The sequence below is a fragment of the Mus caroli genome, unplaced genomic scaffold (genome assembly GCF_978045245.1).
Source record: "Mus caroli unplaced genomic scaffold, Mus_caroli_1 scaffold_20, whole genome shotgun sequence".
Taxonomy (NCBI): domain Eukaryota; kingdom Metazoa; phylum Chordata; class Mammalia; order Rodentia; family Muridae; genus Mus; species Mus caroli.
In genome coordinates this window covers 19,801,646-19,827,901 of record NW_028227275.1, presented here as the reverse complement: position 1 = coordinate 19,827,901, position 26,256 = coordinate 19,801,646, and the positions used below count along the sequence as shown (strand labels likewise).

The following is a 26,256-nucleotide window of genomic DNA, read 5'->3' as shown; positions in this document are numbered from 1 at the left end:
AGGTCCTTTGAAAGAAAAAACCATGCTCTTAACCTCTGACCCATCTCTTCAGCCCCCTGGCTAATATTTTAATATTAGAATTATCTGAAATTAACATCTCAGATATAAGTAAAATAGAACCAAACTCTTTTTGAAGCGTTCTTTTTAAATAACTTGTTCTGATTGCTGTTTGAAACTAGTTGCTTTTACTTGTATTATTGATGCAAAATTTTGCAATGTACTGCAGCATGGTCTTGAACTCATATGATCCTGTTGCCTTAACTTTGCCAGTGTTTTGGTCATAGACTTATTATATCACTATATCTGGTGGGGTTTGTTATCTTTTTTTCCTTAAAGGTAATGAATATGGTACACAGATACACATGCTGGCAAAACACCATATACATAAAATAAAAATTATTTTAAAACTTTAAAAAAAAAAAGATTGCATAATGGGAAGCCATGCTTGTCAGGGTACTTGTGTCAGAGGACAGTGTGGTAGAACTGGTTCTCTTTCAACCTTTACATGGGTTCTAGAGATTGAACTCAGAGTGCCAGGCTGCTCTGCAAGTGACTTTACCTGTTAACTCTCTGGCTGGTCCAAAAGCAGGGTTTTAATTAACATATTGATGGTGCATAGTAATTGATTCATTTTGTCATTTGTATGTGTAGATATTGTGCCTGTATGTATATCTGTGTATCACTTGTGTGTCTGGTACCTGAAGAGGCCAGAAGAGGGTGTCTGGTCCCCAGAACTGTTACAGTTGGCTGTGAGCTTTTATGTGGGTGTTGGGAATTGAACCCAGGTCATGTGGAAGAGCTGCTAGCGCTCTTAATCACTGAACTGTCTCTAGCTCCTCACTGTGTATATAAAGTAAATTTTTATCTTTTGGGTTTACATCAGTAAGAAACTGACTTAAGTTTAAAGTGTTAAATAATTATTTTACTTAAGAATGTGTGTGCTGGTGTATGTATGTATGTATATATGTTTACATGTGTCAGTGCCACGTGTTTATAGATTCCAGCAGAAGGAGCCTTGAAGGAAGCTGAGGCTGGAGGAAGTTCTACAAGTTTGTGGGTTGCAAAATTAGTTCTTAAGACTAAATAGGTATTATTTCTTAAGAAAGAAATGGGTATAGTAGGCAAAAGTCTATAGATAAATTTAAATGTGACTCCAGTTCCTTTGACTTTGGCAGTCTTCTGGGATTGCAGCTCCTTAGAGGCTGTTGTCCTGCCCTAGCACTAAGAGGTGTGGCCTGTTTGGATTTCTCATCTGTAATTCTGATTCAGTTCAGATGCGGACATACTTGATTAGGGCTGACTCTAATATTAAAATTACTGTTGATCCCCCCCACCCCCCAGGGTTTCTCTGTATAGCCCTGGCTGTCCTGGAACTCACTTTGTAGACCAGGCTGGCCTTGCCGCCTGCCTCTGCCTCCCGAGTGCTGGGATTAAAGGCGCTCGTGCCACCACGCTCGGCTTTTTTTTTTTTTTTTAAGATTTATTTATTTTATCTATATGAGTATACTGTTTCTGTCTTCAGACACACCAAGAGAGGGCATCAGGTCCTATTGTGAGCCACCAAGTGGTTGCTGGAAATTGAACTTGGGACCTCTTGAAGAGCAGCTCTTAACCACTGAGCCATCTCTCCAGCCCCTATTGATATCTTTTTAAATTTGGATAGAGAGGGAAGACAGATAGACTGAAGCGGAATTAGTCTGCACAGTCCCCAGGACGCCAAGGCTTGCTGGCAGCCACTGCAAACTAGAAAGGAGCAGAGGAGAGTCTTGAGGGGCATGCCCTCGGTACCTCCATCTCCAAGTTCTAGTCTAGCTTCTGTCTTTGCAGGTGGAGCTGCTTTCCATCCAGTTTGGTGGCTTGGCTTGTCAGAGCACTTTTCCAGTGCTCACAAAGGCTTGTTTGATACCTGCTGAACGGGTACTCTACACTAAACCTCTCTCCCTAGCCAGTTTTAGTTTTCTTCAAAGTTCATTTTTTTAAATAAAATATTGACAAAGTTTAATCAGTGGATATTTCTTACATTTTAAGTGTTTTATGGGAATTTTCAATGCCTTTGCAATTTATATGTTTGACATTTCCAAACAGAATATTGGATTAAAATTTCCCCTCTCATAGTAATGTGATTAATCGATTGTATTTATTAAACCCTACACTTCAGAGTTTAAGTTACAGTTTAACTGAAGTTAGTTCTCAGACTTTGACTCCAAAAGAGTATAGCTTCTTGTGAACCATTAGTGACACAAAATGAGATTCCTAGAGTAAATGTGAGCCAAAAGCCAGAGTGTTTAAAAAAAAAAAAAAAAAAGATGTATCTAAGCATTTGTCGGTTGTTGAGATGGTAGTTAGTACTTTGGTGAGACTGAACAAAAACACTAAGGGCAGCTTAAATAATATTTCTTGGTTCACGTTCATTTTCTGCCGGAAGTTGGTTAATATCTTTAAGGCTGACTGAACTTTAAAAAACAGGGCATCTTCTGATATATCCAAGTTTCTATTTTTTATTTATTTTTTTTTTTGTATTTTTGGAGACAGGGTTTCTCTGTATAGCCCTGGCTGTCCTGGAACTCACTTTGTAGACCAGGCTGGCCTCAAACTCAGAAATCCTCCTGCCTCTTCCTCTCGAGTGCTGGGATTAAAGGCATGCGCCACCACCGCCCGGCCCAAGTTTCTAGCTTACACATGTATATGTTTGTTTCTTGATGACAGTGTTTTGCTATGTAGTTCAAGTAGAACAGAAATTTGTATTCCTCCTGTATCATGCCAGCTTAAAAGTGGGTATTTTCTATAGCTACCATAATACTTAAAAACTCTGTGGTGTATGAATTCACTTTAAAGGAACTTAAGGCTGTATTGGAAAATGGAGTTTGGGGATGTGGCAAAACCCTCCCCAAGCCCCACCTCCAGAACTCAGGAAGCAGAGGCAGGTCGGTTTTTGTGAGTTCTAGACCAGCCTATATAGTGAGACCCTGCCTCTCCACCCCACTCCCCAATTCCTTTTCCAAATTCACTAGAAGAAAATAATTGATTCTGTCTTAGATTAGTAATAATGAATTTGATAAAGTTGTTTTTCATTGGTATATGTTTGACACTGACACTTTAATAATTTTAGTGATATGTTTTAGTTCAAAACCAAAAACTGAAGAATTAGTGAAAAGCCTGTTTCTATCCGGTGACTACCTACCGACCTCTGAGACCAACCAGAGCTACATAGTGAGATCCTGTCTCTGGAAAAAACATGAAAAGAAAAAAAAATAAACAGTTAAGTCTCCTGGGCACTGTCCTCCAGTTTTTCAGTAGGGATAGATCTGAAAGCTGGGTCCCTTGGTGCTACTGTAGGAAGCCTGAAACATGTTTGTTGGAACGTGATCACCCAGGTTGTTGGTTTGTTTTTTTTTTTTTTTTGCCATAAGTTTCAAGAAAGTAAGGTGATCATTATGTAGTCTCTCTAGGCCACCATGCCCTGCCATGCCTATAGGCTCAATACTAAGGGAGGCCAAGGCAGGAAGAGCATGAGTTCAGGGGTTACAAAGCAAGACCCTGTCTCCACAAAACAAAGCAACAAATTGTTCAGACGGTGTCTGAAAGTTTGGCCATGTATTTACCTGATATTTACTTAATTAGGATAGTGGCTTTTCTTTAATTAATGTAGCAGAAGTTGATTTTGTTAGATGATTCTGCTTTTTATTTAGTGTGTTGTAGTAAGTTGGGGAAGTTTGTTTCTCTTCCTCTAACTTGAGCACTATTTAACTCTCACATACCTGATCTCTAGAAACCGCAGGAGCAGCTCACAGTACAAATACGCAGCAGGGATTAATAGTAAATGTTCCCAGCTGAGACAGAACCAGCAGAGAGAAGAGTAATGACACAGAGGCCAGTACTGTGTTTACAGAGCTGGGCTGACAAGGAAGTACCGACTCTGACTCACAGGGACTCACCGAGAAAGTGAGTGTCTGTCATCTCAAGGCACACTGATTCACTAAGGGGTGCGGGAGTAAGGAGGAGCATCGTTTACCTCGGGTCATTAGTGTAGAAGATGGTTTGGTTGGATTGTGTTTTAATTTAGTCATCTGTTTACACAGATATGGCAATGATGACTGAGGGGACAGAGCAGATTCTGTCCATACCACACAGGCTGTAATAGGAGAGATAGGGCATTGCAAGTGTTCTGAAACAAGACGGTTCTCTGTGTGTGTATATTAGGGGGGTGGCGGTTAGAAAAACAAATTCAGGAGAGTTTTGAGAAACTGTAATTTGCCAGGTAAAAGAGCAGGAGGAGTTGAGTAAACAGGGAGGAGAGGAGGGAAAAGTAGTCTTCTAGATAGCTTTTAGGAGACCTTGATTTTCAAATATTTTTTTTCACTATTTATTGCACTTAAACATGCCTTAAAAAGACTAAACTTTGTAGGATATTATAAAACCAACCAACCAACCTGTCTGTCTGTCTGTCTATCTGAGATGGATTTTTACTGTGTAATCCTGGTTAGCCTGAAACTCACTTTGTGAAACAGACTATGTACACTCTCTTATGACCTTCACCTCCAAACAAGATGCAGTCTATTTCCAAGCCTTTTAGAGCTGTCTAATGTTCTTTTCCAACCCAGCCTCTGCTCTTACATGATTGACTCTTGTCAATAACAATTAGTCTAGCCTGCATTTGTTTTTGTTTCTCTATAATGTAAATGAAACATGTAGTTTTTGGTGTGAGCAAGGCCTCTTATTTAAATGTAATGGTGGTGCTCAGTTTCTCAGTGCCCTGGTTGTCCTAGAAGCTGCTTTACAGACCAGGCTGGCTCTTGAACTCGAGATCTGCCTGCTTGTGCCTCCAAGTGCTGAGATTAAAGGCTAAACATAATGTTTGCATGTGTTGTGTTAGTAGCTCATTCACTTTTCTTTAACGATTTGAACTATAATTCATATGACATATAATTGTTCTATTTGAAGTATCTAGTTCAGTGATTCAGTTGTGCAACTATTGCCATAGACATTTTAGGGTAGTCATTCTTCTTCTTGTATACCGCCAACAAGCTGGAAATTAGTAATTTTACTTTGTACAGATTCAACTGTTTTGGAGTTTTGTTTGGTGCTTCACCTACAGAGTACTGGGACTATAAACAAGAGCCACCCAGCTTACTTAGTTCATTTTTAGTGGTTGACTAGTGCTTCATTGCATAGTTATATCAGTTTACCCATTCTGATACTGCTAAATCACTGGGTTGTTGGAGGCTGTTGTAGAAAGACGGTTTTAAATATTTCTGTGAAAGTCTCTGTCATCTTAACCTTGGATAATCCTAAGTGAATTTGCTGGGTCAGAAGAGAGAGAGGTGATGCCTGTTTTTATATGAAACTTGATAGTTCTTTGTAGACACGGACGTTTCCACTTCCGTTCTCTTAAGTAGGTTATGTCACCACCTTAAATTCTCGCTTGGTACTCTTCCTAATTTGAGGAAGCTAACGATAGTTTCATATGCCTCTTGGGCTTTTTAAAATGGCGGTTTCCCACCCCCAAGGTTGTTTGTTAGTTTTGTTTCTGTTTTTTTGAGACAGTAGCTGGTTAATCTTTTTGTTTTTCTATTTAAGGTCTTTATATAAACTAGAATCTTAAAGTTACAGCATTGTTACTTTGTAAAATTTGCCTAAAAATAGTATGAATTACATACAAATTTTGCAATCATGTTTGTCACCAAAGTGGCCCACTGGGATTTTAGTAGACTATTGAATCTGCATTCATTTAGTGTATTAATTTAGGGTAGATAGCTTTAATACTGAGTTTCCCAACATGATATGGTATAAGAAATAAAAAATGCCTTTAAAAAGCCATTTCTGTCTATCTGTTTGTCTCTCTCCATCCATCCATCATCCATTTGTCCATCCATCCATCCATCCATCCATCCATCCATGTATTTATTACAGGGTCTCACTGTGTAACCCTGGCTGGTAGGGAATTTAGTCATGTAGACAAAGCTTGCCTCAGAACTCACAAGATCCACTGTCTATGTGTCCTGAGTGTTGGGTTAAAGGCGCGACTCCCAGTGGTCAGTTACGGGTTAAATCCTTAGTAGGCTGTGCTTTTAGGTTGTACAGAGCTCCTTTGTATTCAGTCAAACTCTCTCTCCTAAATAGAATTTGCATTTTTATAGGTTTTTTTTCTTAATTTTGTTTTTGTTTTGATGGTGGAAATTGAATTTAGGGCTTGACGTACTCACATTCTAACAGCTTTCACAGTTTTTATGTATATATAACTGTATGATTATATATGATGTTAAAATTTGTGATGTAATGATTTCTGTTCATCTTATTTTGCATTCTTGTTTTACTTGAAGTAAGTACTTGTCCCATAGACAGTTTCTGAAATCAGTGTCTCAGTCCTTCTTAAGTAGAAATATAGATGGCATTAAACTGTACATTTCATTGAGACTAGAAACTTAATCTATGCTGCTTATTATTCTCAGTTAATGAATGGTGGGTATCTTATTTAAATCTGGACAACTTGACTTGAATGCCTAAATTCCTAAACATTAAAAATTTTGACTTTGTACCAGAAGTGGGAACAATTAAAAGAAAACATTTATAACCATAATACCATAATAAAATTACCTCAGACCCCCCCACAAAGCCACTTATATATGCTGTAAACCCATCACATTTAAAGAATAAATCAGATCTTACAGACTATTCATTTTTTAAAAAGATTTATTTATTGTTATATGTAAGTACACTGTAGCTGACTTCAGACACACCAGAAGAGGGAATCAGATCTCATTTCAGATGGTTGTGAGCCACCATGTGGTTGCTGGGATTTGAACTCAGTACCTTCTGGAGAGCAGTCAGTGCTCTTAACCTCTGAGCCATCTCTCCAGCCCCTACAGACTATTCATATCTGAATTATTTTCAATTAAGTGCTATTTGAAATTGTTCTGTCTTCAAATATTAAACCTATTTTAGCTTTTCCCTCTTATGGTAAATTAATCTACTAAAACAATACTATTTGTCTTTCCTTTAGTTTTTCTGCAGTCATTTTTAAAAATTTTGTGTGTGTGTATGTGTTTGTGTGTGTGTGTGTGTTTTGCCTGCAAGTGTGTGTATATACCACATCTAGGTGCATAGTGTGAGCCACCAAACGGGTGCTAAAACTGAACCAGGGTCTTCTCTGAGAACCGCAAGTACTCTTGACTGCTGAGCCATCTCTTTAGCTTCCATTCTATTTAGAGCTAAGGTCTTTTAAGAATCATGGCAGTGAAGCTGGGCGCACACCTTTAATCCCAGCATTCGGGAGGCTGAGGCAGGTGGATTTCTGAGTTCGAGGCCAGCCTGGTTTACAAAGTGAGTTCCAGGACAGCCAGGGCTACACAGAGAAACCCTGTCTCAAAAAACCAAAAAAAAAAAAAAAAAAAAAAAAAAGAAAGAATCATGGCAATGAAAAACCTGGCCAGAAGTTTGTAAGCGGCTTTAATAGTTTATCTTGCTCTACTCTCATTGGAAATATTTTGGAACCAAACCTGGTGCCATAGTGCTAATATCTATATCTGGGTAGACTAAGGCAGGGTTGAGATTGCAAGGCTAGTCTGTGCTACATGTTACATACATCTTGTCTTAAAAACAGCTCAAAGAAAATACAGAAGTACTGTGAGTTACTGGGAAAAAATCCTGGGTTGGAAGACAAAGCTTTGTATCTGATAGCACACCAGTCAATAATATGGTTTGCTTTAGAGCCCATTATATCAGTCTTCTTAGAAAACATGTAAATTAGGTGACCCTTTTGTTTTCTAATAATGACTTACATAAAAACAGATTGGAACCAAGCTCAGAAACCCTTGCATTTGCCCTAAAGCAAGTGGCGTGAATGAAATCACCATAGTTTGTAGAGAGGGCACATTACTTTCTAGGAGTATATAATATGCAGGGAGAGTTATAGTTTTATCTTTCTCAGTTATCAATTTCATTCCATAGTTAATAATTCAAAACCTTTTAAAAGGTTTTCATTTTTAAAAATGTTATAAGTTCAACTGTTTTTGTTGACCTGTTGTAGATTGTACCCTGGAATTAGGTGCATTGGTAGCGTCTATCTTGTCATCAGCAGTAATTCTGAGGGAAGAGTTGAGATAACATCTTGAGAAATGTAGGCACTTAACTTCACATTTGTTCTCATATAAAAACATGTGCCAGAAAAGGTCAGTTGTGTTTAGGGGATTAAGATATTTGCTCTTCCGTGCTGGCGCACGCCTTTAATCCCAGCACTTGGCAGGCAGAGGCAGGCAGATTTCTGAGTTTGAGGCCAGCCTGGTCTACAAAGTGAGTTCCAGGACAGCCAGGGCTGCACAGAGAAACCCTGTCTCGAAAAACAAACAAACAAAAAGATATTTGCTCTTCAGTGTAAAAGGCAGATGGGGATATGTGAACTACTGTGGCTTTTTTTGTTTGTTTGTTTTTGTTTTGTTTTGTTTTGCTTTGTATATTCTTATAAAGATCATCTTATTTAAGCCTATCCTAAGAAGATTTCTATAGTAGTTGATTTATTATTGATTTTGATCTTGGTTATGAATATCATAACCAATACCATATATATGTACTATGGGCTGGAAAGATAAGCATATAGGGAAATAAATACCTTACAATCAACAAATGCCATTCTGTGCCTTCCCAAGTTGCAGCACTCACAGACATCAGGATAGAATTATGGTTCTCAATTCATGTCTTTCTCTGTGCAATTTTTAAACATCTAGTTGAATTCCAGATGGACTCAAGTAGTCCTTGTCACATAGAACCAGTTCCTCTGACCAATAAAAAACCTGAGACGAGAACTGCCTACATTAACTCTATATCTTTCATTCTATAAGTTGAGCAGTCGGTAGCTACCTTTGTGTATCTGTACCTTGATAAGCAGCCATAACTGAGAGTGCATATAGAAGATTTAGATGTGAACGCTGCGAAGGGGGGCGGGGGGGGGGAATGTGTGTCACACTGTTACTGCACTGAGTGTAAAACATTGCTGTGCATGCAGAAATGTTGGAGGTGCCTGGTCAGTGTGACACGAGTATGTAATATAGCGTTTGTTACTCTCAGATTTTAAGTATTCCCAAAGGCTGGGTGCTGTGGCACATACTTGTCTTTCAGTATGTCATCCCAGAACCAGGGAGGCTGAAGCAGGAGGATCACATGTCCAAAACTAGCAATAGACTACATATAGAGACCCTTCTCAAAAATTTGAATGTTCAAAGACTCAAGGTAACACTGAATTGAAGAAAAAAAAATTTTTTTAAGATTTATTTATTTATTTTATGTATATGAGTATATGAGTACTCTGTAGCTGTACAGATGGTTATGAGCCTTCATGTTGTTGTTGGGAATTGAATTTAGGACCTCTGCTCACTCCAGTAGGCCCTGCTCACTCTGGTTAACTCTGCTCACTCAGTCCCTGGTGGCTCTGACCCAAAGACTTATTTATTATTATACATAAGTACACTGTAGCTGTCTTCAGACGCACCAGAAGAGCGAGTCAGATCTCACTACGGGTGGTTGTGAGCTACCCTATGGTTGCTGGGATTTGAACTCAGGACTTTAGGAAGAGCAGTCAGTTCTCTTAACTGCTGAGCCATCTCTCCAGCTCCTGGCAGTACTCTTTGTAAAGGAAGGAAAATTGCTACTAATGGCCAAAGGAAATTACTATAAAACCGTGATTGATAAGTTATGATGAAGATATTCTTACAGTAATAGCATTAAGAATTACAATGGGGGCTGGTGAGATGGCTCAGTGGGTAAGAGCACCCGACTGCTCTTCCGAAGGTCCAGAGTTCAAATCCCAGCAACCACATGGTGGCTCACAACCATCCGTAACGAGATCTGGCGCCCTCCTCTGGAGTGTCTGAAGACAGCTACAGTGTACTTACATATAATAAATAAATAAATCTTTAAAAAAAAAAAAAAAAAAAGAATTACAATGGAGAGATCTGCCTCTGGCTCCCAAGTGCTGAGATTAATAGCAAGCACCACCACATCCCGCACTGTGCTTTATTTTTGTTTTCTACAGATGTATTATTGGATAGAATAAGATGACAGCAGGCCCACCTCCAGTTCCACATATAGAAGTAAGTACTGCTGTTACCAGTCTGGATATAAGCCTGGAAGAGGAAACAGAAGAGCAGGGATGCATGTAAAGGAATGGTGGGTAGCTGACTGGAACGATCAGCAGTAGCCGGGCAGTGGTAGCTCACGTCTTTAATCCCAGCACTCAGGAGGCAGAGGCAGGCGGATTTCTGAGTTCGAGGCCAGCCCGGTCTACAGAGTGAGTTCCAGGACAGCCAAGGCTATACAGAGAAACCCTGTCTCGAAAAACCAAAAAAAGAAAAAAAACCAACCAAACCAAAACAGAAGATCAGCAGTGATTTAATAAAAATGGAAATGCATTTAAAAGTACTTTTAAGCAAGCCATAATTTGTATAAATTTAAGAGGCAGGGAAATTGAAAACATTGTTACCTTTTAGATAGATGTTGGTTTACAAGCAATACTGTGTTCAGCCTCTAAGAATATCAGAGTTTGTAAGGAAAAAAATTCTGAAAAAAAACCTCAGATCATTGTGATTTTTCTTTTAAGATTTATTCTTTTATGTGTGAGTGTTTTGCCTATGGGAGACTTTTGTTGAGATACTTTAGTGGATGTGAGCATGACAAGCAGATTAGGAATATTTGGAGGAGAGTATGTTGAGACAAGGTTTCACTGTGTGGCTTTGGCTGGCCTGGAGCTCACTATATAAACCAGGTTGGCCTCAAAGTCATAGAAATCCACTTGCCTCTGCCTCCTGCCCCCCAAGTGCTGGGATTAAAGATGTGTACCACCGTACTTGGCAAGACCAGGACTATTTACTAGAGACATGCGGCTCATGTGCTCTAAGATCCTTAGAAATTTGTTATCTTGAGGGCTGAAGGGTATGTTCAGCTATTAAGAGCACTTGTTACTCTTCTAGAGGACCCAGGTTCAATTTCCAGCACTCACATGGTAGCTCACAACCATCTCTATCTTCTAACTTCTTTGAGCACCATACATACATGCATGCATGCAGGAAAAACACTCTTGCACATAAAATAAAATAATTTTTTTTAAGTTTGGTATCTTTCAGTAGTGATCAGTATAAGAGATCTTTCAAGGTATTTGCAGATCCTCAAATTTTATAAAAAGTTTATGTCACTTTGTGTACATCATCATTAGAGATTCTTTGTTGTTCTTGTCTATTTCGTTCTGTCTCATCTTTGACACTGCCATTATTGTGTTAGAAATTCTTCATTAGATCCTCTTGGTCGTCATGATATAATCTCAGCTTTCAGGAGTATTTTAGTTTACTGTTGGTTGTTTAAGTTCATTTATCTGCATGTCTAAGTAATCAGTATAATAGCCCCTAACATTTATACAACATTTAAAATCTGTCACTGACCTGGACAGGTTTCATAACTGCTGTAATTCTGTAAGTAGACCTGTGCTGTCATTTTTCTACCTTTGTATAGTCTATGCTCATTTTTTTTTTGCTGTATATTAAATGAATTCTTAAACTTCAGGAAGCAAAGGTATTAATAGTTTATTAAAAACATATGTGGCTGGAGAGATGGCTCAGTGGCTAGGAGCACTGAATGCTCTTCCAAAGGTCCTGAGTTCAAATCCCAGCAACCAGATGGTGGCTCACAGCCATCTGTAATGAGATCTGATGTCTTCTTCTGGGGTGTCTGAAGACAGCTACAGTGTACTTACATAAAATAAATAAATAAATCCTTTAAAAAAACATATTGCAACAACATTATGAACTAACCAGTACCCCGGAGCTCTTGACTCTAGCTGCATATGTATCAAAGGATGGCCTAGTCGGCCATCACTGGAAAGAGAGGCCCATTGGACACGCAAACTTTATATGCCCCAGTACAGGGGAACGCCAGGGCCAAAAAGTGGGAATGGGTGGGTAGGGGAGTGGGGGAGGGGGAGGGTATGGGGGACTTTTGGGATAGCATTGGAAATGTAATTGAGGAAAATACGTAATAAAAAAATATGGAAAAAAAACCCATATGGACAAGGAAATGAATACGCAACTGAGAAAGAAAGAGAAAAAAGTCCAGTAAACACAATAATCTTAATTTTAATTAAGGAATTGAAGCTGTAAGGTAAACAAACCTCTGCTTGTTTTGCTAGCTAATTTGAAGCTTCAGAGGAACAATCTTAAGGCTGCCCCTGATGTCTAAGCTGGAAAAGTTCAGATATTTAAAGAAAATGATTGCAACAGATAGCAGATCAATAAAGTTCAGTGATCATTATAACACTTTTTAGAGATCTATTTAGTTTATGTGTATGGCTGTATTATCTGCATTATGTATGGTATCACACGTGTGATGCTCAAGGAGGCCAGAAAAGGTATTGGATTTCCTGTAACTCTAGGAACTGGCTGCTGGGAACTGAACCCAGGTCCCCTACAAAAGCATCAAGTGCTCTTAACCATTGAGCCATCTCTTCAGGCTCCAGTTAATTTTTTTAAGATACATTTTTATTTTTAATTTTGTGTGTGTGTGTGTGTGTATGTATGTATGTGTTTGAATATAGATAGCCATGAAGACAGAAGAGGGAATGAAATTTCCTTGAGCCAGAGTTATATATAGGTGGTTGGAAAGTGACCTCTGCAAGAATGGCATATGCCCTCAGCCACCCAGTCTCTCCACTCCTTCACTTTTCTTCTCTTAATAACATCTTACAAAGCAGGGGCTGGAGATGATGTGGCAGGGTGCCTGGCATTGAACCTGTGGTCTTCCCTGTCTCATTCTCTTTATTGCTAGGTTAAATAGGTCTGTGCCTCCATACCTAACTATTATGTGCTTTTTGATTTTGTGAAATAGGCTAAAGCACTGCCCTAAACTATGTTCTAATCTAAAACTTTTAACCCAAATTTAAGTTTAAAAATGTAAAAGCAGTTGGTCCTGTGAAGGCTCTATACCCCAGTGTAGAGGAATGCCAAGGCAAGCAAGCAGGAGTGTGTGGGTTGGTTATCAGGGGGAGTGGGGAGAGGATAGGGAGTTTCCAGAGGGGAAATGAGGAAATTTTACATTTGAAATGTAAATAAAATATCTAATAAAAATAAACATAACAATTATTTTTAAAAATGTAACAGCAGGCAGACCATGTAAAAAGTATACAGAAATGCTTAAGATCAGAAGTGTTTAGATTTTGGAATATTTACATAGACTTTTAGTGACTGAGTTCTGAATTTCTAATCTGAAGAGCCCCAAAAATACAAACCCTTTTGAGGACCATGTTAGAGCAAAGGTGTTTGGTGACTTCAGACTAACTTGAAGTATGTAGGCTCTTTTCAGGATTTTCACTTTTACCATGAGTGTCAGCATTGAAAGGTATTTTAGTGGGAGAATCTGCTTGAGTTTTAGCAAACTAGCTGATGCTTTGAAAAACGGGGCAAGAATCTGGGGATAAGGAATGGGATCCAGGGCTATTGGCACAGATCCACGGTGAGTTCATCACCGTTATTCACCATGTTGTGAGAGGTAGTTTTCTCTCCGTTCATGTAGAAAGAGAGAAAATGTTAAAATCGAATGTACTGGGAAGGTTGAGGTGTGTGGACCCAACAGTTTCCCTAGAGAATAATACGGAGAATGAGAAGACTTTTTTTTTTTTTTTTTTTTTTTTTTTGGTTTTTCGAGACAGGGTTTCTCTTTATAGCTCTGGCTGTCCTGGAGCTCACTTTGTAGACCAGGCTGGCCTCGAACTCAGAAATCCGCCTGCCTCTGCCTCCCGAGTGCTGGGATTAAAGGCGTGCGCCACCACGCCTGGCTCGGTATTCTTTTTTAATAATCCTCTGACAATTTCTGGTCTGTTCTTCATTACTGTAGTGTTGTCTTTTTGAGAATGTTGTGAAGATAGTATTATTCTATATGTAACTACCTGAAATTATTAATTGGTTCTATCCATATTTACTCCCAATTCTTTGAAAATTAATGTAGAATTCACCAATTGAATGCTTTTCTTTTTTTTTTTTTATATTTTTTTAAATTTTTAATGACCAAAACAAAAATATACCTAAAAGCGAAGCTTCTGGAAAAACCATTTGTTCTTCCCTGTCTTGTATCGCTCCTCAAACTTGACCTTGGCCTCCCGCCTGGCCTTGCGTTTCAAAGCTGGGTCCCTGAACACATCCTTGTTGACAACAGTCTTGTCCAAGGGGATATCCACAGAGTACCTTGTGGGCATGAGGTGGTTGTAGTTATAAACTTTCACAAAGGACTTGATCTTGGATCGCTTGGCGATCTTCTTCTTGCCCATGGCAGCTGTCACTTTCCGGGGATAGCGGTCAATTCCAGCCACCAGGGCATGGCTGTAAGGGCGGTCCGAGGTGCCATCATCAATGTTCTTCACGATGACGGCTTTGCGTCCGGAGTAGCGTCCGGCCAGGACCAGCACCACTTTCCCGGGTTTCATGAACTTGCCCATCTCGACAGCAGGCAGCCCGCACCCAGCAGAAAGCAATTGAATGCTTTTCAATGAAATAATCGAGTGGCTTTTAGTATATTCACAGTAATACACAACTACTACCGCTGTCTACTTGCAAGGTATTTTTTCATTCCTGGAAGATACTACATACTTATTTTATAGTCACAACCATTTTAATTTCCTGGCATCCACAAGCATCCTTTTTGTCTATGGATCTGCCTGTTTTGGGTGTTACATATATAAATGGGATAATGATGATAGGATATGCTGTCTGTCATGTCTGGCTTCCTTGTTTTAAGCACAGTGTTGTTAGAAGTTTGTCCAGGAGCCGGGTGTGGTGGCGCACGCCTTTAGTCCCAGCCCCCCAGGAGGCAGAGGCAGGCGGATTTCTGAGTTCGAGGCCAGCCTGGTCTACAAAGTGAGTTCCAGGACAGCCAGGGCTACACAGAGAAACCCTGTCTCAAAAAAAAAAAAAAGGCTGTCCAGGCTGTGTTGTGTTTCACTTCCTCTGTGTGATTTAAGCAGCTTGGGTTACCGGAGCCAAAGAGCCAAGACAGGGTGGTTTCAAGGACAGGTATTTATTTCCACACATTTCTAAGATTATAGCTCAGCAGTGTTAGTTCCTGCTGGGGGCTCTCTCTATTTCCTCATTGTTTATTACATGTTCTTTGTATGGCAGAGAGAACAAAGTTGGCATATGTGTGCACTTTACCAGGTATCTCTACTGATGACTTGAGTTCTATTTGGTATAGGGCCTCATCCTTACGACTTAATTTTCATTACTCCTTTAGAGTCTCCATCTCCAAATATAACAAGAATAAAACTATGGCTTTTACATATGAGTGGGTAGTGGTGATACTTTTCGTCTTTAACAATTACTTTTATATCTGAATAACATTACATTGTGGGGTTATCTTTTATCTGATAGACATTTGAGGGTTTCTACTTTTGACATAGGAATAATATTTCTGTGAACATTCATGTATAAGCTTCAGTTGTTTTTCTCTTGAGTATATACTTCAATGTAGAATACTGGATCATGTGGTAATATTGTTTCACTTTTGAAAAATACAACGTTTTATATTTATTTGTGTAGGTGGGCAATGGAGTGAATGGGTGTGTATGGGTCAGGTGCCGCTGTGGGCATGTGAAGTTCAGAGGACAATCCATGGAAATTAGTTCTTTCTACCCTGAGGGCTCCAGAATCAGACTTAACAGCAAGCTCCTTCACTCACCGAGCCATCGTACTGGCCCTGCAATATAGTTACCTGTGTATATAATGAACATGTATTTTATCACATCCTCACCCTTCTAACACCCTTCCTCCATCCTTCCTCAATATGCTCCCCCTCTCAATTTAATGTCTTTAGCAATCTTGATTTATTTTTATTTATGCATGTGTTCATGTGTCTGTGAGTATATGCCCCATGTGTGTGGGTGCCCACAGAGATCAGAAGGGTGTCAGACCCCCTGAAACTAGAATTACAGGTGGATGGTTGTGAACTGCCCAACATTGGGTTTTGGGAACCAAATTCTGGTTTTCTGGAAGACCAGAAAACACTCTTTTAGCTTTGTCATCCCATCAGCCCCCATAATTTTAGCTTTTTGAGATACTTCTACCAGTGATTTCCTAGTGATTGTACCAATTTACACCTTAGCCAACACTGAGTTGAGAGTCCTCATTACCACAAGCTCTCCCCAGCGTTTATTGTCATTTGTTTCTTAATGATGGCAGTACTGACAAGGGTGAAGTAGAATCTCATAGTAGTTTTCATTTGTACTTCCCCTGATGGCTACAGATGTCAAACACTATAAAATGTTTATTATTCACTTGCATTTCTTTTGAGAACTCTCTGTTCTGGTCCATAGCCCAGTTTTTGATTGGGTTGTTTTCCTGCTGTTCAGTTTCTGGAGTTTCTTTTATATTCTAGACATTAATCCTCTGTCAGATGTGTAGCTGGCAAGAGTTTCTCCCATCCTGATGGCTGCTGCTTTACTATATTGACAGTCTCTCTAGTTGTATAGAATCTTTTGGTTTTTGAGGTCCATTTGCTGATTATTGGCTTATTTCCTCAGTGTCATATTTGGAAAGTGCTTGCCTATGCTTGTATTTCTTTATTTTGAGGTAAGGTCCTGTTGTGTAGCTTTAGCTGACTGGCAACTTGCTATGAACTTGAACTAACATTCAACTTGCTAAGTAGGCCTTGAACTAACATTGACCCACTTGCCTCTGTTTACCAGAGATTAAAGGTGTGCACCACCATGTCCAGCTTTTTTTTTTAAAAAAAAAATGTTTCTTTAATGTATGTGAGTACACTGTAGCTGTCTTCAGACACACCAGTAGAGGGCATGTGATCCCATTACAGATGGTTGGGAGCCACCCATGCAGTTGCTGGGAATTGAACTCATCTCTCCAGCCCTGCTGTGTCTGTTTTGAAGTGCTCCCTACTCTTCCCTCTAGCAGTTTCAGCTCTTATGTTGAGGTTCTCAATACATCTGTAGTTGCGTTTTGAAGATCAAGAAAGCTCTATTTTCATGTTTATTGAAACATGAAAATAAGCCAATAATCATGAAATTTTCTATTTTCATTTCTTTTACATGTAAATACCCATTTCCCCAGCACCATTTGTTGAAGATTTGTGTCTTTTCTCTAATTTGTATTTTTTGACATTCTTGTCAAAAATCAGGTAGCTTTGGGCTTAGTGGTTAAAGTACTTACTGCTCGTATAGAGACTAAGTTTGGTTCTCAGCATTTATTTACATCAGATGGCTCACAGATGCCAGTAACTCCATTCCCTTGGAATCTGACTCCTTCTGACCTCTGGGGCTTTGTACACATGTGGTGCAAATATATTCACATAGGCATAATGATTTTTCAGAATTTCACTGCTGTTATAATGCCTCCATTTTTTCAAAAAGATTTATTTTATGTATATGAGTACACTGTGACTGTCTTCAGACACACCAGAAGAGGGCATCAGATCCCATTACTGATGGTTGTGAGCCACCATGTAGTTACTGGGAATTGAACTCAGGACCTCTGGAAGAGCAGTTGGTGCTCTTAACCACTGAGCCATTTCTCCAGCCCTATAATACCTCCTTTTTATATTTAATTTTTATTAATTTGGGTCTTTTTTTCTTTTAGTTAATTTGGCTAAGAGTTTGTCTGCCATGTTTATCTGTACAAAGAACTGACTTTTAGGTGGCTGGAGAAATGGCTCAGAGGATAAGAGCATTGCAGACAGACATCTGGATTTGATTCCCAGCACCCATATGGTGACTTGCAACTAAACATAACTTCATCAGTGGAAACCAATTGCAAAACCTCTCCTCCCTCCCTCCCTCCCTCCCTCCCTCCCTCCCTCCCTCATGAGAGTATGTGTGTGTGTGTGTCTTAGAAAGAGAGCAGAGAGCCAACTTTGTTTTTGTCTATAGACTTAGAACAGCTTTCATTGTTTTCATTTTATTCCACAGGTTTTGGTATGTTGTATTTTCATTTTGTTTGATACTTGGAATGTCTTTTTATTTCCTTCTTCATTTCTTCAGATTGATTCGTTATTCAGTAGTATATTATGTAATCTTTTTGAGTTTTGCATTTATTATATCTTGTGTGTGTGTATGTATATATATAAAATCTTTCTGTTGATTTGTTGTCTTATTCCGTTACAAGCAGATAGAATACAGGGAACTATTTCTGTTTCTCTGTATTAGTTAAGAAGTATTGTGCCCTAATATATGATCTGTTTTCCATTGACTAATAAGAAAAATGTTTATTCTGCAGTTTTGGATGTGATACTCTGTAGATCTGAACTCCCATTTGATTTATGATGTCAGTTAATTCAGACATTTCTTGGTTTCTTTTGTTGGGTTGACATTAGTCAATGAAAATGAGGTTTTGAAGTTGCCTCCTGCTGTTGTGTTGGGGTTAATCTGAGACTTTATATCTAGTAGTATTTGTTTTATGAAATTGGACACACCTGTGTTTAGGACATAATTTAGAATTATAATGTCTTCTTAATGGATTGTTCCCTTAATATTAACAAAGTGACTGTCTTTTTTCAGTAGTCTTTGTTTGAAGTCTGTTTTGTTAGATATTAGAATAGCAACCCTTGCTAGTTTTCTGGTCTGTTTCCTTCCTTCCTCCCTCCTCCTCTTCCCTCCCTCCCTTCCCTTTTTTAAAAAAAAAATTATTTATTTTATGTATGTGAATACATTGTCGCTGTCTTCAGACACCAGAAGAGGACATCAAATCCCATTATAGAGCCACCATGTGGTTGCTGGGATTTGAACTCAGGACCTCTGGAAGAGCAGTCTGTGCTCTTAACCACTGAGCCATCTCTTTAGCCCTGGACCCATTTTTTTTGGAAGGTAGTCTGGTTTCTGTGATAAGGTATGTTTCATGGGGACAAAAACAGATGGAGCCTGCTTTTTAAATATAGTCTATTAGACTGTACCTTTAGATTGGGCAATTAACATCATTAATATTCAGTTATTGAAGGGTATGTATTGATTTCTGCTGTTTCGTTGGGGTGCATAGTTGGTGTCTGCTTTTCTCCTTCTCATGCTTAAGTACGTTAAGCAGGGTTTGTGCTTTTCTCAAGTCTGGTAAATGGATTTTTTTTTTCTTCAGTCTGAATGTTCCTTAAAGTATTTTCTATAGGGTCAGCTTCATGGACTTAATTTTTTAAGCTCATTTTTATCCTGAAAAAAAAAAAGGCATTTCTACTTCTATTATGACAGATAACTTTGCTGGGTGTATATCACCCTAAGTCAGTGGTTCTCAACCTTCCTAGTGCTGCAGCCCTTTAATACAGTTCTTCATCTTGTAACCATCCAGCCATAAAATTATTTTTGTTGTTACTTCAGAGCTGTAATTTTGCTATATAAAGGGACCTTGTCTTTACAAACAAACAAACAAACAAACAAAAAACCAATCTGGTAGTCCCTAGAAAAATTAAACTTAGGAAGCAGGCAAGAAAGCAGAGAATCAAAGCTAAGCTGTGAGTTCCAGGACAGCTGGAGCTATGTAGAGATACCCTGTCTTTAAATAATGGAGAGGTCCCTAGGAAAGTTAAACTTAGGAAGCAGACAGGAAAACTAACAATTGAAGCTGAGTTAGAAATCCTCTGCAGCGGGCATCCAGTTGGCCTGTCAACTAAAGTGACTATGGAAGTGCCATTCTTCATACACCTCACATCCAGGACCAAAAGAGGCCATGGTGGAATGCATGTCAGTGGACTACGAGGAAAAAGGTCACAGTGCTCATCCCAGACCCCAGTCTCTAAGGCTGAAGAAACGAATGGTTCCTGCTATCCACTCTGCCACACAGCAGCATATATAACCTCCTGGGTAAGGGGGGATATAAGAACTCCTTCTTTTGACTCCACACAGTTGTGCCAGCAATTGACTCCACAAGTAGTAGTCTTTTTTTTTGGGGGGGGGGGGGGTTGAGACAGGGGTTCTCTGTGTAGCCCTGGCTGTCCTGGCACTCACTTTGTAGACCAGGCTGGCCTCGAACTTAGAAATCCGCCTGCCTCTGCCTCCTGAGTGCTGGGACTAAAGGCGTGCGCCACCACACCCGGCTTTTTTTTTTTAAGAAGTAGTAGTCTTTTTATTTAATTTCTATTCTTGAATTTATGTCTAATGATGGTTTTGCTTCTGTTTCTACACTCTTCAGTTAGATGTTAGGGCTGTTGTTTATATTGCTCAAGTCCACTTTACTGTAAGGCATTCATTGCTGTACTCTGTAGCCTTATCCCATGTACTTTCCCATTCATTCCTATAGTATTTTCTTTCTGTATTTCCTTTTCTTTCTTTTTAAAAAATTGGTTATTTTATTTATTTACATTTTAAATGTTATCCCCCTTCCCCTCTGCAACCCCCCTATTCCATCCCCCATCCCCCCTGCTTCTATGAGGGAGTTCCCCCATCCACTTCTGCCTCCCTGCCCGAATATCCCCTACAGTGGTGCCTTGGTCCCGTGGAGACTATTTCCTTTTCTAAAACTGGATTCTAACTGTAACAGTTTTCCCCTCCTAGCTATTTTACCCACCTGTTTTCTGTTCTTTTTGAAGATCCGTCTAATACTTAATCCTGTATCCTGAAACTAGGGACTAGTATTTGATGGATTATGTCTTTGTTCTAATTTTGGCAGATGCTGGGGCCTGATCTGTTGGGTTCCAAGGTCAGAATGATGCTTCTAACATGGTGTCATTCGTGCTAAGGTCTCGGGCCTGTTAATAGTATTGAGTTTCTTTTTCTTTTACTTTTTTAAAAGTTTTAAAGATGAATTGTGTTAAGATATTGGGGACTCTTGGACATTAATTTTCAATACGTATTTTCTAAAAAATGTAGATATCCACACATACAAATGTCTGAAGACTTTTGAGTATATATTTGCTTTTGATGCTGTATTCTTTTTACATTCTTGTTTTCATTGCATACTTTCTTTTGTGGCTACTTGTACTAACTGGCTGCTTAAGAATGTGTTAATTTTTATTTTTGTCAATTTTTTTCTGTTAATCTTTAATTTGATTGCTTTATAATTGAAGAAGATACTTTATATGATATATACGTCTTTTTTCAAATTTATTGAATTGTTTGTTTTGGCTTAACATACTGTCTTGGAGAATGTTCCTGAACCCTTGAGAAGAATATCTATCTGGCTGGTTTTGGTTGGTGACTTCTTGCTTTTCCTCTAGGTCCAGTTGATTAATAGTGATGCTGTGAAGTTCCTGTGTTTCTTTTGCTTAGTTGGAAGTGAGACATTGAAGTTCTCAGCTGTTTTTATTGAGCCACTTCTCCCTTCTGTTTTGTGAAATTTTCCTTCTTATATGCTTCCTCCTTCCTCCTTTGTGGGACAGGTCTCTCTATGTAGGCCTGACTTGCCTGGAGCTCACTGTATGGACCAGGCTGTCCTCAAACTGAACAGAGATCTGCCTGCTTTGTCTCCCAGTTGTTGGGATCAAAGGTGTGCACTACCACACCTAGCTTTTTTAAAAACAAACAAACAAACAAGCAAGCAAGCAAGCAAACTAGATTTATTCATTTAAAAAATCTTTATTCTCTCATATATCCCAACTGCAGTCTCTCCCTCCCCTCTTCCTCAGAACTCTCCACTCCCCATCTCCTAGACAAGAGCAGGCCTCTCAGGGACATCAAACATGGCATAATAAGCTATAATAAAATCAGGTACATAACCATTACATCAAGGCTGGGCAAGACAACCCAGCAGGAGGGATAGGGTCCCACAAGTAGGTAAAAGAGTCAGAGACAACCCCTGCACCCACTGTTAGGAGTCTCACAAGAACCCCAATAACATGCAGAGGACCCAGGTCAGACCCTTATAGGCTCCCTGAACTCAGTGAGTTCCTATGAGTCTGGGTAGTTGATTCTGTCAGTTGTGAATAACCCTAGCAAAGACTCCTAGTAAAGAGGACACCTAGTACTGGGAACCTGAACTGGCCATCTCTTCTGTAACCAGGCAAGGCCTGAAGTGGAAGGATTGGGACACCAACCCAGCCACAAAACATTCAACCTGCAACCTGCAATTTGTCCAGTCTGCAGATTTGTCCAGTTCTGGGACTGGAGCCTAGCATAATCATCATCAGAGAGACCAGAGGGACTTCATCCAGCAACTGATGGAAGCTGGTGCAGATTCCTGTGCCAAACATAAGGGGACCTTGGGGAGCCCTCCGTTCATAGGTCTCCTATTCTGCCCCCTTCCTGCCAAAATTCTATATACTTTTTCTCTGTCATGCAGATGTATAATTACTGTTTTATTTAGTTGCTTTTTAAATTACAGGGAACAAAAGAAGAATATAAAATACAAATCCCCTGTTTTATTGGTTAAATACTCCAAATATACTTTTTCTAATATACTTTCAGATTCTGTCTTAGGTAATTTACAAATATTTAAGCTATAGAATTTAAGAATGTATTTAGTTACCTTACAGATAATATGGAGTTGAGTATATGAATAGTTTTGAAATACCCTAGAGTTATACTAACATTAAATGAAACCTCTAGCAGTATAAGGCTCCTGCCAGCCATGTTAGTACCAGAAAGTGAACATTCTTTCTTCCAGTAATGTGAAAGTTTAATATTTACCTCTGTACTTTCAGTCACACAGATTCCCATTTTCATTAAAATGAAGGAAATAATTAGCTCATAGTTCTGTTTTAGTTAACTCCATCACTTCCCACGAAGCATGAGGACTCCTTTTTATCTTGTGCCTACCTGTTATGTTGTAATTTATACTTCTGGTACCTTTAAGAAAAATTATCATACACACACACACACATACACACACACACAAACACACACACATACACACACACACACATACACACACACACACACACACACACACACGGAGGGGGGAATGAATGTGTGCAGGGGAGGAAGGGCTAATGTATGTATGCATGCACACTTTACTATATAAATGGCATTCATATGCATTTCTTGACCTTATATGACTGAGGGTCTCTAAGGGATTGAGACCCAGAGATTGTCAACTCCCGGTGTAATTGACTCACCCTTAATCATCTTCAGATTTACATTTAAATGGCTTCTTTCTAAGAATAATTACTGAAGTCAGATATAACAAGTATTAACAGAACAAATGACTTGACTGCACTTGAATTTCTCAAGATATTCCTATCTCCTAGCTATTGAGTATCTGATACTTTGGTCACTTAATTCATAGGATTCTCATTCATGACTCTATATGTAAACATACAAATATAATTATATAAAATTTATTTTGAAAATGTTTCAGCTGCTAAATATATAGTCCTTTTCTTTTGAATGTATTAATGACACTGTTTTATTGAGCTATGTTCTTCCTGGTTTGTTTTTAGGTTTATTGTGATCACATTTACTGTATAAAATGTATAGTAGTAAGCTGTATAAAAAGTAGTTCTATTTTTTATTTAAAAAAAACTTTTCATTTCTAGTTTTGCTTTATAGATAGGGAGACTAGGTTCACCTGGGCTAGAAAGGCATCTCTCTTCATCAGATATCAGTTGCCCCTTCTGTTCTGTTTACTATTACTTCAAATCTTCATGCCAGATACACAAAATAGAATTGTTATTGTAAAGTTTTATTGTAAAACTTCTTAAGCCACTCAGAACATATATAAGGATTTAGGTATTTAAATGAATGGGTATATTTGTATTTATTTAATGTATACATTTATTTGTTGAATGCTTATTGAGGGACCGTAGGGGGGGGAGGGTTGTTTTTGCTTTTTTTGGTTTTTTGAGACAGGGTTTCTCTGTGTAGCCCTGGCTGTCCTGCAGCTCACTTTGTAGACCAGGCTGGCCTCGAACTCAGAAATTCACCTGCCTCTGCCTCCCAAGTGCTGGGATTAAAGGCGTACGCCACCACCGCCTGCCTGAGGGACTGTAGTTTAATTAGGCAGGTTGATGCTAAGATGTGAATAAGCTTCATTTTCTTTGTTTAATCTTGTGGATAAAATGCCAATAATAATAGTTTAAAGTGTAGTTTATTGTGCTGGCAAGTTTTATGTCAATTTGACATATCCATTTGGAAGAAAGCACTCTCAGTTGAGAAAGTACTCCCATCAGGTTGGCCTGTGGGCAAGTCTGTGGGGCAGTCTCTTGATTAATGTTGATGTGGAGTGCCCACGTCACTATCGCAGTGCCAGCCCTAGGCAACTGGTCCTAGATTGTATAAAACAGCCAGCTGGATAAGCCATGAAGAGCAAGTCTGTTCCTCAGTGGCTTTTGCCTCAGTTTCTGCCTCCAGGTTCCATTCTTCCTTCAGTGGTGAACCAGATTTGAAGGTGTAAGTGAAATGAACCCCTTTCTTCACCAAGTTGGTTTTGGTTGTGATTTTTAAGACACAGTAGAAACCCTAAGACATTCATTACATACAGAACAGAATCAACACTGATGAGGATGTTTTAAAGAGTTAATGATAACTGCTGTTATGGATGGCATTATAGTTGTTAGGGAAAGGGATAGTAACAGTCAGAAGTCAGGGATGGGAAAGAGAAAATGAATTTGAACTCTTTATTTATTAATATTATCTTTTTTATTATGTGTATGTATTAGTACAGGCTTATGCCTGCAATGGCATACACATGGCCATCAGAGAGCAGCTTTATTTTCTTCAACTATGGGGTTTAAAGGGTTGCATGCAGCTAGCAAGTAACTTTTACCATCTTGAAAAAGTGGGGATTTGAAATAAGATGATTAGAATTCTTAATGTCTGTTTTGTTTTTTCAAGACAGGCTTTCTCTGTGTAGCCCTGGCTGTCCTGGAACTCATTCTGTAGAAAGGCTCCTGAATTCAGAGATCTAGCTACCTCTACCTACCTAGTGCTGGGATTAAAGGCATTAAAGGCCACCACTGAACCTTGACTGACATTTCTAACCTGAGTGACCTTCATGATGCCATTTTCATACTAAGGAAGAAAGGAAGAGTGGGTAGTGAAGAAAATGGAAAGGTAGTAGACTACTGAGCCTTTTGAAGTGCTGCAACCGTTTAATAAAAAGTTCCTCATGGTATGGTGACCACCAACCATAAGATTATTTCCGTTGCTACTTCATAATGTAATTTTGCTACTGTTTTGAATCATATACATAACTGATATACAGGATATCTGATACACACACAGGAGTCGTAACCCTTAGGTTAAAAACCACTGAATTATGATATCTTGATACACAGTGTACAGTGGGCTATTAGAAACAAGATCTAGAGCAAGATTGTGAGATTGGTGAGTTGTCAGTATATACTTGATAGCTGAAATCTTAATTTTGACTCTTTGATTATGGTTTTAAGGGTTTTGTTTGTTTTAAACACTGTGTGTGAACTCAGGTTGCAATATCCTTAGTGGCAAGCCCCTTTACCAGTTGAGCCATCTGGCCACCAAATTTTAAGTATTTTAATGGCAAAGCATATATTTTATTTTTCAAATAATTATCTCACTTTATATATATGGATATTTTATCTGCATGTATGTATTAAGTACCACATGTGTGCCTGGTGCCTGAGGAGGTCAGAAAAAAAGGAATGGATCTCCTAGAACTGGAATTACAGGTGGTTTTGAGCTACCATGTGGTGCTAGGAACCAGGATCCTCTGTAAGAATATGTGTTCTTAACAGATGAGCCAGCTCTCCAGTCCCAATAGTTTATTAATATGATATAAATTTCTTTTTAAAAAAATAATTTGGTAATACTTTTTTAAATTTATGTGTATGGTGTTTAGTTTTACCTGCATATATGCCTAGGCACTACTTTCTTGTCTGGTGCCTGTGGAGCCTAAAAGAGAGTGTTGGATCCCTTGGGACTAGAGGTACAGATGTTTGTAGGTTTTGGGAGTCAGAGCTAGGCCCTCTGTGTTCTTAGCCCCATTTTTTTAACTCTTTCACAACAGATTTTATTGATTGAGAAGCAGAGTACATAGAAATTCCAATTCTTATCACATGTACCCAAAAAGAGCCATATATTGTATTCACTACCCAGACTCTGGTGAGCCACATTGTGTTCATGTATACTAATAAAGAGCTACATATTGTTTTTCTTTGAACTTATTCCAGTGATCTTCCAGCCTCAAACTCAAGTTTCCCTTAGAGCTCTCAAAAATGCTCATAATTCTCAGCTCCACCAATTCACAATATTACGCCACACACAGAACATACTCAGAATTGCCATCTTTCACACCACACTATAACAACTGTTAGAAAAACAGACTGCCATGACCACAGACACCACAGTTCTGACACGGCAAGGACCAAAGACTGGCTTTCTCACAAAATGGT

The 26,256-nt window shown here is 38.9% G+C and overlaps 2 protein-coding genes across 7 annotated transcripts in view; one reads left to right on the top strand and one right to left on the bottom strand.

Moving 5' to 3' along the window:
- Positions 1 to 26,256, top strand: part of Lcor (ligand dependent nuclear receptor corepressor) — a 101,271-nt gene that overhangs the window by 8,961 nt on the left and 66,054 nt on the right. The gene's annotated exons all lie outside the window — the stretch shown is intronic.
- Positions 13,996 to 14,494, bottom strand: LOC147000129 (large ribosomal subunit protein eL27). The gene has a single exon (XM_085834045.1). It carries the CDS (start codon positions 14,462 to 14,464, stop codon positions 14,054 to 14,056), a length of 411 nt encoding a protein of 136 aa, XP_085690171.1. The 5' UTR covers positions 14,465 to 14,494; the 3' UTR covers positions 13,996 to 14,053.

Coding starts and splice junctions, on each gene's coding strand:
- LOC147000129 (XM_085834045.1), bottom strand. CDS start 14,464: ATGGGCAAGTTCATGAAACCCGGGAAAGTGGTGCTGGTCCTGGCCGGA.